The 17,922-nt window shown below is 43.5% G+C and overlaps 1 protein-coding gene across 3 annotated transcripts in view; it reads right to left on the bottom strand.

The window, feature by feature from the left end:
* The window catches only part of WDR60 (WD repeat domain 60), a 303,464-nt gene extending 302,284 nt beyond the window's left edge, over positions 1 to 1,180 (bottom strand). For all 3 annotated transcript variants that reach the window (XM_030198750.1, XM_030198757.1, XM_030198766.1), the window contains exon 1: positions 1,040 to 1,180. In XM_030198750.1, coding sequence (XP_030054610.1) covers positions 1,040 to 1,054 — 15 coding nt within the window. In that variant the 5' untranslated portion in view covers positions 1,055 to 1,180. The remainder of the gene's footprint in view (positions 1 to 1,039) is intronic.
* Between the last annotated feature and the right edge of the window lie 16,742 nt (positions 1,181 to 17,922).

The raw sequence follows: 17,922 nt of genomic DNA, 5'->3' as shown, positions 1-17,922 counted from the left end.
GTTGATTTGTATTTGAGTTCCTTATTGTTTGGGTAGTGGAGATTAAGGTATGTTCAAGCTGATCTTGTTTTAAGCTGTTACAAATAACTTACATTTCCCTTCTTTAATATACAACCAAAAAGCAGTTGCAGGCGGACCTGAGCTGTGCTGGGGACAGACCCTCTAAGTGGCTGTAGGGCAACCCTAGGCTAGGCGTTTTGTGACAGTTGCTCAAGGATGTTTGTTTGGGGGGGGGGGGGTTAATGTGCTTTTTTTTATTTAGCAGAGTATGAAAAAATGCTTTTATGTTACTTTTATCAGTATTTAGAATCTGGATTTCTTGGTGAGGGGGTCTAGGTGACTGTGCTGCAAGGTGCGATACAGTGTGGCGGGGGTAGGCCACAGGTGGGAATGGAGATTACTTGAGGTGGTGACAGGTTAGATTCTCATGGGAAAGGGTTAGATTTCCGCAGGGATGGGCGGCAGCGGGGTACATTTGTGTCCCCATGTAACTATCTACTCTGGATGCTACCGGTGGCAAGAAAACCAGGACTCTGCAGCAATGGCAGCTGAAATAGACACCAACGACCACAGAACAGTTGCCAGCTTAGTTCCAGAAAGCTCATTTCTGACAACCCCTTTCTGAAGCAATACTGAATTAAATGGGTAGAATCATGGAAAACAGACACTACACTGAGAATGTAAGGTAAACATGATTTGAACTGAGGAATGCTACCACCAAAAACATTACTCTATTATGAGCAAAGAAACTGAGCTACAGCTCACTGTGTCTGCGAGACTATCAAAATTAATCATCAAGAAACGACATAAGAATTCACCATCAAGAACCAGAAAGGACACATAGAGGCGTATTTTCAAAAGCACTTAGACTTCCAAAGTTGCATAGTAACCTATGGAACTTTGTAAGTCTAAGTGCTTTGAAAATGAGCCCCTTAGTATCACTGGTACCAGGTGAAAGAAGAGGAACATAAAGTTTTCACTCAGCCCGGTTAGCTTCTCATTCGGGAGCAACCCAATCTACCACTCCCTGTAGAGTTACCCTCTGGTGATGCATGGCGAGTGCCGGAGCCTTCTTCTTGCGCTCTCCTCTCTCACTGCCACGGTTACCACAGCTTATCCCGCTTCTTGTTTACTTGAAAGGCAGCCATGACGCTCTGAGTCCAGGACCATGTAGCGCACATGCGTGCAGCCTCGCAGCCGAGGCAACTGCGTCACGATATCCTAGCAACCGGCTGCGGAAATGAGGCGTGGCGGGGGAAGGTCGGAGAAGATGAAAGGCAAAGAGAAGCGAATTCCGAGCAATTGATAGAACGATTAGAGGTAGGCTGCTGTTAGACCTGTTTGGAAGTACATTATTCTCGGGAGAAAAACTGTAGCCATTTCCAGATTGATTGGACCCAGTTTATTTATTGATTCATTTAGAACTTTTTTTTTTACATTTATGAATTCTATTATCAAAATAAGCCTGTTCGAAGCCAACTTAATTAGTAAATAAGTATATACATTATTTAGTTCAAAACATTTCTATACTTCCAATCTAAATATTCAACAAAGAAAAGTCAATAGAAGGCATTTCTTCACAGATCACTGCCCTCGCCCCAGTGGCGTCTCTCCCTAGGCTGAAATATTTGGGATGGCGCCAGAGGGGCAAGATAAGTATGGGAGGGAGGGGGCAAGTCGCAATGAACATTTTGGGGAGGAGAGGGAGGGGAAATGCTGGATGATGGGATTTTAGATTTACCCTCTAAAACTAAATCTGTCCATACCCTTAAACTGTGCACTGTAGTTTGAAATGACGTTGTAACCAACTACTGCCCAATTGCGTCCATCCCTCTAGTAGTAAAATTGTTGGAGAGTTTGGTAACCAAAGAGCTTACGGAATACCTGGACAAGTACTCAGTACTACACGACTCACAATTAGGATTTCACTCCCACCATAGTACCAAAACCGTCCTAGTCACTCTCCTGGCCAAATTCAAACAGGAAATAGCCACAGATAAAAGCATACTTCTCCTTCAATTCGACATGTCCAGCGCATTCGACATGGTAAACCATAATATACTACTAAGACTCCTCAGCCACTTCGGGATTGTTGGAAACGTACACAATTGGATCAAGAGCTTTCTAACCACCAGAACATACCAAGTAAAATAAAATTCAAACATACCACCACCGTGGAAAGCAGCCTGTGGAGTACCCCAAGGATCACCATTATCACCAATACTCTTCAACATGATGATGATCCCATTGGCAAAGTCCTTATCCAAACGAGGCCTTAACCCATTCATCTATGCAGATGACGTTACAATCTACATTCCGTTCAGACATGACTGAAATAACCAATTAAATAAATGATAGCCTGAACATCATGAACTCCTGGGCAAACTCATTCTAACTGAAACTGAACACCGAAAAAAACACACTGCCTTATCCTCTCTTCTCAACATAACAACTTCAAACCCGCAACCTTAAACACCCCAGGACACACACTCCCTATTTCAGATAGCCTAAAAATACTTGGAGTAACTATCGACTGCAACCTCACTCTCGAGAGCCAAGTAAAAACCGTAATACAGAAAATGTTCTACTCAATGTGGAAACTCAAACGAATAAAACATTTCTTCCCGAGGGATACCTTTCATAAACTAATACAATCAACAGTCCTAAGCCATGCAGATTACTGCAATGGAATATATGCGGGATGCAAAGAACAACACACAAAAAACTCCAGACTGTCCAAAATACAGCAGCCAGACTGATATATGGTAAAACACGATTCAAAAGTGCTAAACCCCTTCAAGAAAAGATGCACTGGCTCCCAATCAAAGAACGGATCATCTTCAAAATCTGCTCTTTAGTCCACAAAATCATTTACGGCATAGTCCCAGGATACATGACAGACCTCATTGATCTACCAACTAAAAACAGACTCAGATCAGCATGATCATACCTAAACCTACATTACCCAGACTGTAAAGGGCTAAAATACAAAACAACTCACGCATCTAGCTTCTCCTACATAAGCACACAACTATGGAATGGACTCCCGCATGCAGTGAAAACAATACATAACCACCTAAACTTCAGGAAATCATTGAAAACCCACCTCTTCAAAAAAGCTTATCCCACCGATCCAACCTAAACCCCCACACCCAGCAACACAACACAATCTATGATCGTACTGGACAATGTAATATCCTCGACCCCATGACACCTGATACACTTCTACCTGTGATCATAACACAACCTTGTATTTGTTATCAACCGTAATGACAATCACCTTTACGATACTTTGTAAGCCACATTGAGCATGCAAATAGGTGGAAAAATGTGGGTATAAATGTAGCAAACAAATAAATAATACCATCCAACTTACTATCCATTGGAGGCAAAAGACTTGGCTTCAACCTTCCCACCATGAGGTAGTTTTTCTGTATTCAGGTTAAGAAAATTAGCAGTAATCCATTTCTGAATATGACTTTGGTCCTGGGGAACTGAGAAACTGAGTTCAATTCCCATTTCAGGCACAGGCAGCTCCTTGTGACTCTGGGCAAGTCACTTAACCCTCCATTGCCCCATGTAAGCCACATTGAGCCTGCCATGAGTGGGAAAGCACAGGGTACAAATGTAACAAAAAAAAAATCAGCCTTCTTTTCCTCTTTTATTTACTTTCCATACAAAATATTTGTTGCCCTTAGAATAGCTTCTTTCAGCTTTGCCCACTGCTTTCCAACTTCTTCCAGTTGTTCCCATCTAGACAGCAATTCCTTGAGGTAATCCCCCATCCGAATAAAGTTAGATTTTTTAAGTCTGGAACCTTCACATTTGAAAGTACCCTTTCCACACCTATCTTAATATTAAGATGATCACTGGATGCCAGATTATCACCTACTATAACATCAGAAACACTCTCCCCATCATGTCACAGTCTGTGCTGTGCCCCACACCCTGACTTACTGGCAACCATTAGTGGGGATTGGGGAGGGGGTGTCTTTAATTAAGTTTTATTTCAGGTATACTGCACTATTTCCCATCCCCCATCTCTCTTTTTCCTATCAGCCACAAGAAGGAATTTCTGGCTGGCCACATGCTCTGATGGGGTCTCATGTTGCTAAGGCAACTCAGATACCTGGTATTGTAACCTAGGGGTTAATAAAATAAATAAAATTACCTGAGTCCCAGAGTTCCGTTGTGGCCAGCAGCATAGGTCCTTGGAATTTGCTGAGAACTGAGCTTCTGTTGGCTTGGTAACAGCAGCTGGCAGTTGGCAGAGTGGGTCTGACAGCTGAAGTGAGTGGAGGTGCTGCTCTGAGTGAGAGAGGCAGAGGTGAATTTGAGGAAAATAAGAGTTATTGGAGTGAGTTTGGGTGACAGTAAAGGTATTAAGGGAAGAGTGGGAGAGTGAAGGTGTAATTGGGGAAAGGTCTAAATTAATTTCTTCTGAGTTTGGGAATTTTGGGTAACTGCTGAATGAATTGCAGGGGGAAATAAGTTGAAGTTTTTAAATGAAAGCCAGTTCAGAACAGGGTGGTTGTGGTAAGGGAATATTTAAAGACATCAAATAGCAGGAAACAGTGAAAGAATATTGGTGAGCTAGGTAAATGTATGGGGAGTATTGTGGAGCTGATGATGGAATGTTGAGTGTGGTGCATATGATGAAAGGCTCAGTCACTCTTTCACAGTTTAGGGAAATAAAAAAAAAATAGCAAAGGCCTGGAGTGAAAGGGAATTTTGGTTAATTTTATTTTGTTAGTTTAAATTGGCCACAGTATTTGGTAATACTTCCCAATAGTTTTAAAATTGTAAATTCAAAATGCAGGAGAGGCAGGGTTTTGCCTTCTTATAGTTATTTAAGCAAAAGGTTTAGGAAGAAGCTGTATACTGGAGCGGACTGTCGGAGTTCCGGAAAACAACACGGGCCCCCACGCAAGAAAGTCTACGCTACACACCAATGAGAGAAAACCTGCCTCAGCTAAGTGATTTTGGGAAAGCAGGGAAAATCTAAAAAGGGAAAAGGGAAAGTTGAAAGAAAATCATACTTACCTTATTCTTCGGTGATAGTGGATGAGCAGTTGGAGATATATGTGAATAGAAGAAATAATACCCAAAGAATCCATTCTTAAGGGTTATAGCAAAATAAAATATATTTCATGTTTGTTTTGAGAAATTTATGAATATATAGTTGAGGGGATACTTATCTAATAAGTGCTCTTTAATGATGAAGGAGGTCTCTGCAGAGAGAAAACAAGTAAAATAAAGTTATTAATGGAAAACCTGTTTGGAAAGATACTAAAGTTAACATTTGGGGGGGGGGGGGGGGGGGTTCTGATGTAAAGAGGAATTCATTTGTTGCTTATTATACAAGAGATAAGAATGTTTTAAATAAACTTATATTGTTTCAGACAATCTAATTTGCCTTACTGCCTCCAAAGAAATAGGGAGAAATCCTGAATTTAGTTTATATTTCCTCACCTATCCTTCGAGGGTAGGTGACGAGGTTAGTTTTTGTGGTCCTCTCTCCATTCCTGGGTGCTGGGTTCCGGAAAAGCTGCCACGACTACTGACATCAGACTAACCGGAATCCTGTTTCTTCCTTACATCACACCCAGGCGTGAGGGGGTGGAGCTACAGTATATCCTGTTATGAAAATAAGTTACTGAGAAGAGGTGTGGCAAGGACAAATTGCAAGCTTCCAGCACATATGAAAGTCCCAATTACAAGTCTCTAGCCCATATACAGCACCTATGATTGGTCCAGGGTAGAGGAGAGGTGGATGCTCACAACAGCCTATAAAACCACGCTGCAGACAAAGGAACTCTGAAAAACTAGGCTTGGAGAGAGTTTCAGATCCGTCTAATAGCCTATGGTTTTTCGCGAGGGGGTTTTACCCCCCTCCCCCAACCTGGATAGAAACTAATTCTCTATAACTATGAATCTTTCTTTCATTTATTCTTTCTTTCTCTGCTTTCTCTCTGTTCTGTGACCTCTGTTGGTCCCAGTGCTCCTGCCTCAGCGTTCCTGACTCAGCATCTCTGTCCCAACATTCCTGTCCCAGCGTTCCTGCCTCAGCCTGTCTCAGAGTTCTTGTCCCAGCGTTTTTGCCTCAGCCTGTCTCAGAGTTCTTGTCCCAGCATTCTTGCCTCAGCCTGTCTCAGCGTTCTTGTTCCAGCATTCCTGTCTCAGCGTTCCAGTCCTGGTTTTCCTGGACCAACCTCCTCCCAACATTTCCACCCCAGGTTCTGGTTCACCAGGCCTGCCTCCAAGGGCTCTTTTCAGAGCCACCCCAGGTTCTGGTTCACCAGACCTGCCTCCAAAGGCTCTTTTCAGAGCCACCCGATTCCCTGGACCACCAGGTCTGTCCCCAAGGGCTCTTTTTAGAGCCACCCACAGATCAGTTTTCACCGCACCAGCCTCTCGGGGTTATCCACTGACTTCTCAGCTAGACTGGGTCTTCCCTGGCATGTCTCACCCAATGGCCCAAGAGCTCACCAACGAAGGACTTTGACAGATTGCGAAGGCCATGAGCTGTGGTGAGTCACTGGTCTTACAGCTTTTGCAGCAGTTGGCTCTCCAATTTCAACAACTCTGTAGCTCAGTACAGGACATGACTGCCCATATGGATCATCTCCAAATTTCCTCAGCCCCATAGGCCACCACCCATTCCCTGGTGGCCACTGCACCTGTCCCCATAGCCACGTCTCCAGCATCGGGACTCAGGCTCACAGCTCCTCCCAATTATGATGGAAGCCCTAAAGCCTGCAGGAGCTTCATCGTCAATCAATGTAAGATCATCTTTGAACTCCAGGCTACAGATTTCATCTCTGACAGCGCCCAGGTTGCCTACTTCATGTCTCTACTGTCAGGTCAGGCCCTAGCTTGGGCATCTCCATTATGGGAATGACACAATCTAGTACTCAACAGCCTGGAGGGTTTCCTGGAACAATTTCAGAGAGTCTTTGTTTGAAGAACCAGACAAGGCATCCTCTGCAGCATCTAAGCTTCTGAGACTAGAGACCCAAACCCTAAGTAATTATGCCATTCAATTCTGTACTCTCGCAGCTGAGATAAACTGGAACAATGATAGCCTAACAATGGTATTATGGCAAGTGTTGGCGCCTCACATAAAGGATGGGCTAGCCGGATGGGATCTCCCTTTGTCACTGGATGATGTCATCCACCTCTGTACCCAGGTGGGCTCAAGAGTGACAATCTGCCCACAGAAAGATTCGACTGGCAACTACCTTCCAGCATGCCCCATGTCCATCCATGAGGGATACCTCGCTTCCTAAACTTTTAGAACCCACGCAGGTGGACCGATCTTCCCTTCCTGAGTCTGAGAAACAGAGACACCAGTACCTGAATCTATGTTTGTACTACATGGAGAAGGGACACTACGCATTTAAATACCCAAATAACGCAGGAAACTACCCAGCCTAGCCCTGGCAGGGGAAGCAGCACTAGGTTCTCAAACCCAGATTCCCTACACGCAACTCTTGAGTCCTGCATCCATACAGCTAGAGCGAGCATCAGTAACTACGGAGATTTTTTATTGACTCCTGAGCAAGAGGAAATTTAATTGATGTCCAGCACTATAACATCCCCACTCAGGCCCTCCCTAGGGCTATCCCAGTTTTGTCCGTATATGGGGATATTCAGGGGCACAACAAGGCCAAGACAGTTTCCATACACCTGAGAATTAAGGTACTCCACAGAGAAGTTATAAGTCTATATGTCCTGCAGACGTCTGTAAATCCTATTATCCTGGGACTCCCCTAGCTGCAGGAACACAACCTGATAATTGACGGGGGGGGGGGGGGCAAGGGAGCTCTCAGCCTTGGAGTAGGCAGTACCAATATCGCTGCTTTGACCCAGTGATTCCGTCTCTTGCCATAGCAGTCACCAAGTTGGAGACCCTGGAGGGAATGCCCCAGCAATATGTGGCTTACGTCGATGTATTCTCCAAGAAACAGGCTGAGACCCTTCCCCCAGGATTGTCCTATCAAGCTGCAACCTGGCAAGATGCCTCCCTGGGGCTAGGTTTACCCGTTCTCCATTCCAGAGACCCAGGCCATGTCTGACTACATCACAGACAACCTGCAGACGGGCTTAATTCGCCTGTCCACTTCCCCAGCTGGAGCGGGCTCTTTCTTTAGGGGAAAGAAGGTTGGCATCTTACATCCTTGCATCAACTACCATGGATTAAATGCTATCACCATCAAGAACAAATACCCATTCCCTTTGATCTCTGAATTATTTGATTGGCTACAAGGAGCCTGCATTTTCTCCAAGCTGGATCTAAGGGGAGCATACAACTTGATTCGCATTCGAGAGGGGGATGAGTGGAAGACGACCTTTAACACCAGGGACGGCCACTATGAATACCTGGTTATACCTTTTAGACTCTCTAACATGCCAGCAGTCTTTCAAATTTTTGTAAATGACATCTTCCAGGACCTGTTACAAAAATGTGTCCTGGTGCATTTAGACGATATCCTGATATTCTGCAAGATGTTGGGTCAGCTTTGTGAGGATGTCAAACAGGTGTTACTGTGCCTGCGCGACAATTGCCTATATACCAAATTAGAGAAATAAATCTTTGAGCAAAATTAACTTTCTTTCCTGGGCTATATTATATCTGACATGGGTCTGCAGATGGACTCCGCCAAGCTCTACGCCATCCATGACTGGCTGACGTGCACTGCATTGTTATTTACTACCACCAGTATTCAGAACTATTCCTCCATAGCTGTGCCTCTTACTGCCTTGACCCAAAGAAAAGATAATACCCGAGACTGGCCAGAGGAAGCAACTTTAGCCTTCAACCATCTGAAACAAGCTGTCATGACAGCCCAGGTACTCCATCATCCTGAACCAGAAAAATTCCTTCTTCATGGAGGTCAATGCATCTTCTGTAGGGGCAGGGGCCATCCTCTGTCAACCAGGTGCAAATGGCAAATTGCTACCCTGTGTCTTCTTCTCTAAGAAGTTCTCTCCCACAGAGAACATCGGTGGCCAAGAATTTTTGGCCATCAAGTTAGCACTCAAGGAGTGACATCATCTTCTAGAGGGAACCAAACATTAATTTACTGTGACTACAGATCACAAACACTCGTTATACCTAAAGGAGTCCTGTAGACTTAACCCTGCCAAGCCTGTTGGTCTTGATTTTTCTCCCGGTTCGATTTTAAGGTGGTCTTCCATCCAGCTGGAAAGAATATATGAGCCGACGCCTACTCCCATTCCAAGGAGATAACTGAGGAGAATCCCGACCTTCAGACCATCCTAGATCCTGCTAAGATCCAGGCAGCAGTGGTTGTACCAGTTCCCCCGGGCAAGACAGTGGTGCCCAAACAACTTTGGGACAAGGTACTGAGATAGGGACATGACTCCAGGATCACCGGTCATCCCAGGATACAGGGGATGTTGGAGTTTATTTCTAGGACCTATTGATAGCCTCAACTGAAGAGGGATGTGCACAACTACATGGCCTTCTGTTCAGTCTGTGCTCATCACAAACCATCCCATTCCCAACCCAAGGACTCCACCAACCACTTCTGGACCCCCCAAAGCTCCTTGGACTCATATAGCCATGGATTTCATCACAGACCTTCCAGAGTCTGATAGCTTCACTACAATATGGGTCATCGTGGACTGGTTTTCTAAAATGGCCCACTCTGTTCCAGGGGCGTAGCCAGACAACCGATTTTGGGTGGGCCTAGGCAAGAATTGGGTCAGGGGGAAATCTTCAGCTGGCGGAGCTTGAGATTCCCACTAGTTACCACTAAACATGTGCTACTGTTGGGTGGGTCTGAGCCATAAATGGGTGGGCCCTGGCCCACCCAAGCCCACCTGTGGCTACGCCACTGCTCTGTTCCCTTGTCCAGGCTGCCTTCAGCTCCTTCTTTGGCTCAACACTTTTTTAAGAAGATCTTTAATCTGCATGGTCTTTCCAAATTTATTGTGTTGGACAGAGAAATGCAGTTCACATCAAGATTTTGGCAGAACTTGTGCAGGATTCTGCAGATTAAACTGAACTACTCTTCAGGTTATCACCCCCAGACCAATGGTCAGATGTAAGAAAACCAGCAGTGCAGCTTTGATTTGTTGTGAAAAATGGTATATCAAGTCTCCAATAAGCACAAATTTGTTTTTGTAAGTAACATTAACCCCCCCCCCCCCCCCCCCCCCCCCCACACACACACACACACACAGAATCCAACACAACATCTCCAGACCTGGTTGTTTTTTTATCCAAGTCTAGCGAACACCTGGAGGGTGGGTCCAAGCAACATCAGTTCAAGGTCCAGCTCCATAGTCTGTGTGGCATGACAGTCCATAAAGGCTCCCAAATCAGCTGAAATTTCTTCCAGGGACCCAGATGGTCTCAGTCCACCTTGTGGCACTCCAATATCAGCATGGTATAAACCAAATTGAGCCATTGCATCATAGTAGGAGTGTACGGGAGCATCCACTGCACCAAGATGGTGCGTCTGGCCAGAAGAAACAGGTAGAACAATGAAGTTCGTTTAAGTTTATTAGGCTTAACAGACTATTCTGTGCAAGCTTCATCTGAAGGGCTCGCTTAGGTGAAATTTAAGTACGAAACAAAAATTTGTATTGCTGTTCCCAATGGACTGCCAAGGACAACTTAATGAGAGACGTGCACACCAATTTCTTAAACAAGTCCGCCAATACCTCAGTCTCCAAGTCTCGAGCCCATGCATCCATCCCTTTCTGGAAGTACAACGGTGCAAGATCAGCCTTCAAAACCTTGTAGTAAAAAGAAGCACATGGGCTAGAAGAACCTCCCAATAAGATAGTCGCTTGCACACGATCAGTTCCATCCTCAGTCAGAGCAGAGGTGGGTAAAGATGAAACATAATGCTTCAATTACAAACAGGAGAAAGAATCCGCTGGAGAAAGATCATAACGAGTTCACAATTGGGCAAAAAAAAGCAGTTCCCCATCATCATCAAGGCAGTGTTGCAATAGATGGAGACCCTTGGCTCCCCAAACATTAAAGGATCTACTGGCCAGTCCAACTGGACAGTCACAATTGCCCCACAAGGGCAGCCATGCTGTCACTTTAAAATTAAATGTCTTTAACATACATAGCTGTAGATCATAGATAAGGGAATAAGTTATATGTACAAAGCTGGCTGATCTGCAAAACCAAACAGCTGTATACTAAACAATAGCACATCCTGAGTTTCAATTTGCCCAATTTAATGTGAACCCTTTTTACTCTGTCTTTAGCTACTAAACGTTGGTTTAAGTACTTCAAAATACAGTAATTCATTATTTGTCCCGAAGGAATGGATCCTCAGGAGCTTAGCCGAGATTGGGTGGCAGAGCCGGTAGTGGGAGGCGGGGATAGTGCTGGGCAGACTTATACAGTCTGTGCCAGAGCCGGTGGTGGTTGGGAGGTGAGGATAGTGCCGGGCAGACTTATACAGTCTGTGCCCTGAAAAAAGACAGGTACAAATCAAGGTAAGGTATACATAAAAAGTGGCACATATGAGTTTATCTTGTTGGGCAGACTGGATGGACAATGCAGGTCTTTTTCTGCCGTCATCTACTATGTTACTATTATGTTACTATGTATAACCACACCCAAACCTTGTGCAACGGAGCTATAAGACAACTATTCTTAACAGGTTTTGACAACATACTGAGAGTGGCATGGAGTATATAACTAGGAGATAAAGGGGCTATAAACCATTTCTCATAATTGAGGGGAATATAACAATCAGTATTTTTCAACCAATCAGTGATATGCCGGAGATGACAAGCGTCAATTATAGATGTCAAGGTCCGGCAGAGCCAAACCTTCATGTCGGGGCACATAAGTTAAATTTATATAAGTAAATCTAGCATTATGACCCTTCCAAATAAATTTCTGAACCAGCTGTTGAAGCTGCAATTTGTCTTTCCTGTGAAATATTAACAGATTATTTGGAAAACATAAAGCCATTTTGGCAGGATGACCATGCAAAAAAGCACCAAACAACCTAGGAGTGCCAAAGGCAGCGAAGACCAATTGGTCAGCAAGGTTGTAGTAAAAAGTAAGAGAAGTTTAATATTGACCTCATATAACTTGGTCAAAGAAGCAGACAGCTGAATCCCCAGATATCTAGTAGAGTCTCCACTCCACTGAAAGGGAAAATTAGCCTGAGCAAAGGCTTCCCTAGCAACATTAATTGGTATGGCCACTGTTTTATGATAAGTACTGCCATACTGGGACAGACAAAAGGTCCATCAAGCCCAGCATCCTGTTTCCAACAGTGGCCAATCCAGGTCACAAATACCTGGCAAGATCCCCAAAAAGTACAAAACATTTTATGCTGCTTATCCCAGAAATAGTGGATTTTTCCCAAGTCCAATTTAATAATTGTCTATGGACTTTTCCTTTAGGAAGCCATCCAAACCTTTTTTAAACTCTGCTAAGCTAACCACCTTTACCACATTCTCTGGCAACGAATTCCAGAGTTTAATTACACGTTGAGTGAAGAAAGATTTTCTCTGATTTGTTTTAAATTTACTACTTTGTAACTTAATCGCATGCCCCCTAGTCCTAGTATTTTTGGAAAGCGTAAACAGATGCTTCATGTCTACCCATTCTACTCCACTCATTATTTTATAGACCTCTATCATATCTCCCCTCAGCCGTATTTTCTCTAAGCTAAGCTAAAGAGCCCTATCCGCTTCAGCCTTTCCTCATTGTGAAGTCGTCCATCCCCTTTATCATTTTCATTGCCCTTTTCTGCAGCTTTTCTAATTCTACTACATTTGTTTTGAGATGCGGCGACCAGAATTGAACACAATATTCGAGGTGCGATCACACCATGGAGCGATACAAAGGCATTATAACGTCCTCATTTTTGTTTTCCATTCATTTCCTAATAATACCTAACATTCTATTTGCTTTCTTAGCCGCCCGCAGCAGCACACTGAACAGAAGGTTTCAACGTATCATCAATGACAACACCTAGATCCCTTTCTTGGTCAGTGACTCCTAACGTGGAACCTTGCATGATGTAGCTATAACTTGGGTTCCTCTTTCCCACATGCAACACTTTGCACTTGCTCACATTAAACGTCATCTGCCATTTAGACGCCCAGTCTCTTAAGGTCCTCTTGTAATTTTTTCACAATCCTCCCGCGATTTAACAACTTTGAATAACTTTGTGTCGTCATCAAATTGAATTACCTCACTAGTTACTCCCATCTCTAGGACATTTATAAATATGTTAAAAAGCAGCGGTCCCAACACAGACCCTGCGGAACCCCACTATCTACCCTTCTCCATTAAGAATACTGACCATTTAACCCTACTCTGTTTTATATCTTTTAACAAGTTTTTAATCCACAATGGAACACTACCACCTATCTCATGACTCTCCAATTTCCTCTGGAGGCTTTCATGAGGTACTTTGTCAAACGCCTTCTGAAAATCCAGATACACAATATCAACCGGCTCACCTTTATCCACATGTTTGTTCACCCCTTCAAATAAATGTAATAGATTGGTGAGGCAAGACTTCCTTTCACTAAATCCATGCTGTCTTTGTCTCATTAATCTCTGAATATACTCTGTAATTTTGTTCTTTATAATAGTCTCTACCATTTTGCCCGGCACCAACGTCAGACTCACTGGTCTATAATTTCCCAGATCTCCTCTGGAACCTTTTTAAAAATCGGCGTTACATTGGCCACCCTCTAGTCTTCCGTTACCACGCTCGATTTTAAGGATAAATTACATATTACTAACAATAGTTCCACAAGATCATTTTTCAGTTCTATCAGTACCATCCAGTCCAAGAGATTTGCTACTCTTCAGTTTGTAGAACTGCCCATTACATCCTCCAGGTTTATAGAGAATTCATTCAGTTTCTCCGACTCGTCAGCTTTGAATACCATTTCTGGCACCGGTGTCTCTTCCAAATCTTCCTCAGTGAAGACCAAAGCAAAGAATTCATGTAATCTCTCTGCTATGGCTTTGTCTTCCCTGATCGCCCCTTTTACCCCTCGGTCATCTAGCAGTCCAACCGATTCTTTTGCCGGCTTCCTGCTTTTAATATACCTAAAAATATTTTTACTGTGTTTTTACCTCCAATGCAATTTTTTTTTTCAAAGTCCTCTTTGCCTTCGACTCGACATTCCTTATGCTGCTTCTTATTATTTTCAGTTGGTTCCTTCTTTCATTTTCTGAAGGATTTTCTTTTAGCTCTAATAGCATCCTTCACTTCACTTTTTAACCATGCCGGCTGTCATTTGGTCTTCCGTCCTCCTTTTTTAAAACGCGGAATATATTTAGCCTGAGCTTCTAGGATGGTGTTTTTGAACAACATCCACACCTAATGTAAGTTTTTGACCCTCGCAGCTGCTCCTCTAAGCTATTTTTTCACCGTTCTTCTCATTTTATCATAGTTTCCTTTTTTAAAGTTAAACGCTAACGTATTGGATTTCCTGTGTATACTTACTTAAAAGCTTGAGCCTGAATCCCACCTCCTCTCCAAATTCCTCAGTAAGCTGAAGAAGATTGGGACAGAGTCCAAGGGTTTGGTCAAAAAAAGAAAAATGTTATCCACAAATGCAATATAAGGGTTTCAAAAATAAAAAAAACAGGGGCGAAAGGGGGCAGCCCTGGCAAGTCCCCTGGTGGATAACAAAGGAGAAAGAAAGCACTCCATTTACTGATAGGGCAGCAGCGAGAAGATGATAAAGGGCATGAAGCACCTGCAAAAAATACCTCTGAAACCGCAAAACATCAAAAGCCCAAAAAAGAAAGGGGCCAAGAAACTAAATCAAAGGCTTTTTTGGCATTAGAACTTGAGGCCAAAGCCTCTAGCCCATGCAGATTACAGTACCCCCAAGCCAAGAGAATTTTCCTGGCATTATAAACAGAATGTCGAGCTCACACAAAACCAACTTGATCTTTGTGGATCAAACATGGCAACAAAGTACTAAGGCACAAGGCCATAAGCTTAGCCCTTTGGGCTGCTGGGAATGAGGGAACCCAAAAATAGTGACTGTATGACCAGAGTTGAGAAAGTCAGCACCAGAATACTGCAGGGATAATCTGTCTCCTGAAATGAAGGCTACGCTTTCTATGGGAGAACATATTAATGAACTTTGGAGTTTTTTGGAAAGAGTTTGTTTTTCCAGATCTGTTTCATTTGGAGGTCACAGCTGGGGAAAAGCTGCTGATCCATTTCACAGGCAAGCTAACTGTGACATAAGTGGTGGCCTATGTGAGGGGGATTTCTGTGAAGGACCGCTTGCTGTAACGAGAACTGGAAACCCAGTGACCCTCTCAGGATATCCAGAGTAGCATTTGAGCAATTCCTCAGTTCCTTAGACAAGCATATATCAACAGCCACTTAAGATAAGGGATTCTTGGTGGGGGTGTACTGCTGTTTAAAAAAAAGGGGACAGGCAAAGAATGGATAGAGATCCTGGGAGCAAGGAAAAGGAGCTGCCCTTTTTAAAAAAATGTTTTGTTTATTTTAAAGGGTGCAGAACTGACATGGAGCCAAGGGAAGTGCTGCTGGATTGCACATCAAGGGCCAGATTCTGTAAGTGGTGTCTAAAATATAGATACGTCCAAAGAAAGTACTTAGCGCTATTCTATAAACTGCATCTAAAGTTAGGTGTGGTTTATAGAATAGCGCATATGGCTGGAGAATTGGTCTATATTTAGGCGCTGCCATTTATGCCACTAAAATTCTGGTGTAAATACCTGTACCTAAATGTTGGCACATTCCTCCAAATTCTATAACCACACACTTAAATTTGAGTAATGCCCCCAAGACACCCATACTCCTCTCATGGCAGCACCACATGTTCAGTTACGCAAGTTAGAATTTAAGTGTGCATCTTTATTGAATATGCTTAAAAAGAAACACATGTAAATTCTCATTATTACCAATTAGTGATGATAATTGGTATTGCCAATTATCATCACTAATTGGGTCATTACTCAAGGTGCACATATAAATTGGGCATGTGCCTTATATAGAATGCAGAAACACCAGGAGGAGTCTCAATGGATGTCTCCCTGCCTTCAGGGCCTGTTGAAACAACAGCAACAACCTTTTCTGGATCTACTATGGGGACTAGTATTGGCTATGGAGCGGTTGTTAGAAAGGGGTCCCTCCAAGACAGCTGGACTGAGCAGCAGAGAGGCCATACAGGAGGGACCTTTTGGACTGGGATCTGTGGTATTGGGAAAAATCAGTGAGCATAATGACTCAGACTTTTATAACTGCTTTTAAAAGGGTGGCTCATTCTGTGGGATGGCCAAAAGAACAATGGGCTTTCTGATTTGTGACATTTCTTTTTTTTTTTTTATAATTATTTATTTATTGATTTTTCATTACATTTATGTCATAAACATAAATTGGCATTACAAAAGTCTAATTTTCATAGACATATATCAGAGGAGGAAAAAAGAAAAAGGGAAAAACAATATATTATATTAGTCCACAAATTATTGATCCAAGATATAGGTACATGTATAAACACCAAAAATGAAGTGGTATCCCACCTCAATCTACCAAAATACAGATAAATCTTAATCAGGAAAGGGCAAGGACTCAAGTCGGGGCAGCCGATAAATACAGTTCAAGTTAACGCCTAACTACTCCTTGCTAACTATAAATACTTTAAGTTTTCCAGGTTCAAAAAAAATATAATTAGTGGATTGTAAGGAAATATGACATTTACATGGGAACTTAAAAAGGTCCCGCCTAATTGTAGGACTCTTGCTTTTAATAGTAGAAAATCTTTCCTTCTTCTTTGTGTCTCTCGAGAGAGATCAGGAAAAACCTGAATTTTCGAACCCAGAAAAGGTGTAGAAATGTGGCGGAAAAACAACCTAAAGATATTATTACGGTCCAGTTCCAGAGCAAAAGCTACCAGCAATGTCGTCCTCTCTGTGATAACCTCCATTGAGTTTTCCAAAAGCTGAGTTAGATTTAGCTGAGGAGATGGTATATTCCCTGTTCCTGCCCCAGAGATGTAAAGAACTTGAGTCAAAGGGGGAAAAGCTTCTGAGGGAATCCCCAGAATTTCAGTGAAATACTTTTTCAACATCTCTTTGGCTGGAATTAGAGGGGACTTAGGGAAATTCAAAAACCGAAGGTTATTCCTCCTCTGCTGATTCTCCATATATTCAATTTTTTTTCTTTGAACATTGTTATCCTTCATAATAGCTTGAATAAAGTTCTTATTGGAGTTTACCTCAGTTTCAATGGAGTCCAACCTAGATGTTTGCTCAGTCACCTTACCGGATATCTCAAGCTGAGCCTGTGACAGCTTCTCCAAAGAACCTACTACCTGGAGTAGCGTAGCGCTTAGTCCTTGAATTGCCTCCCAAATGGAGTCCATGGTGATAACTCCCGGTTTCCCACTAACTCCCGGTTTCCCACAGAGGATTCGTCCCGATTTCGTACAGGCTGAGAGGCCTTCAGCATCAAGCCTGCCTGCAATGATGTTCCGATCGGTGACGAAGTAGCAACGGGGTCTCCACTACCAACTGCAGGGGTCACACTTCCGGACACCACCATCGGCTGGCTCTCCGTCGCCAACAAAGTTCCTCCGGGCCTCAGGGGGGTTATCCTCAGAGGGGGGCTCAGTGTCACTCCCTCTGCACTAAGGTCCGAGATCTCCGTTGGACCGCTCGAAGCACCAGCTTGAATCCTCTGAACAACCAGACCCGACTCCTCCAGCGTCGTCTGACGAACGGCAGGGGAACTCGCCTGACCCGTGGAGCAGGGTACCCCAGGCTTCCTCTTTCTCTTCCCCATTGTGAAACAGGTAAGATATCCGCTTGCGATTTCACGGGGGTAGCAGGAGCTGGTGTTCATGCAACCTTCCCAAACGCCATCTTGGATCTGTGACATTTCTGACAGGTCCAGC

Source organism: Microcaecilia unicolor, chromosome 1 (assembly GCF_901765095.1).
Source record: "Microcaecilia unicolor chromosome 1, aMicUni1.1, whole genome shotgun sequence".
Taxonomy (NCBI): Eukaryota; Metazoa; Chordata; class Amphibia; order Gymnophiona; family Siphonopidae; genus Microcaecilia; species Microcaecilia unicolor.
Note: the sequence above shows the minus strand (reverse complement) of the source record. Positions and strands in the feature narration are given on the sequence as shown.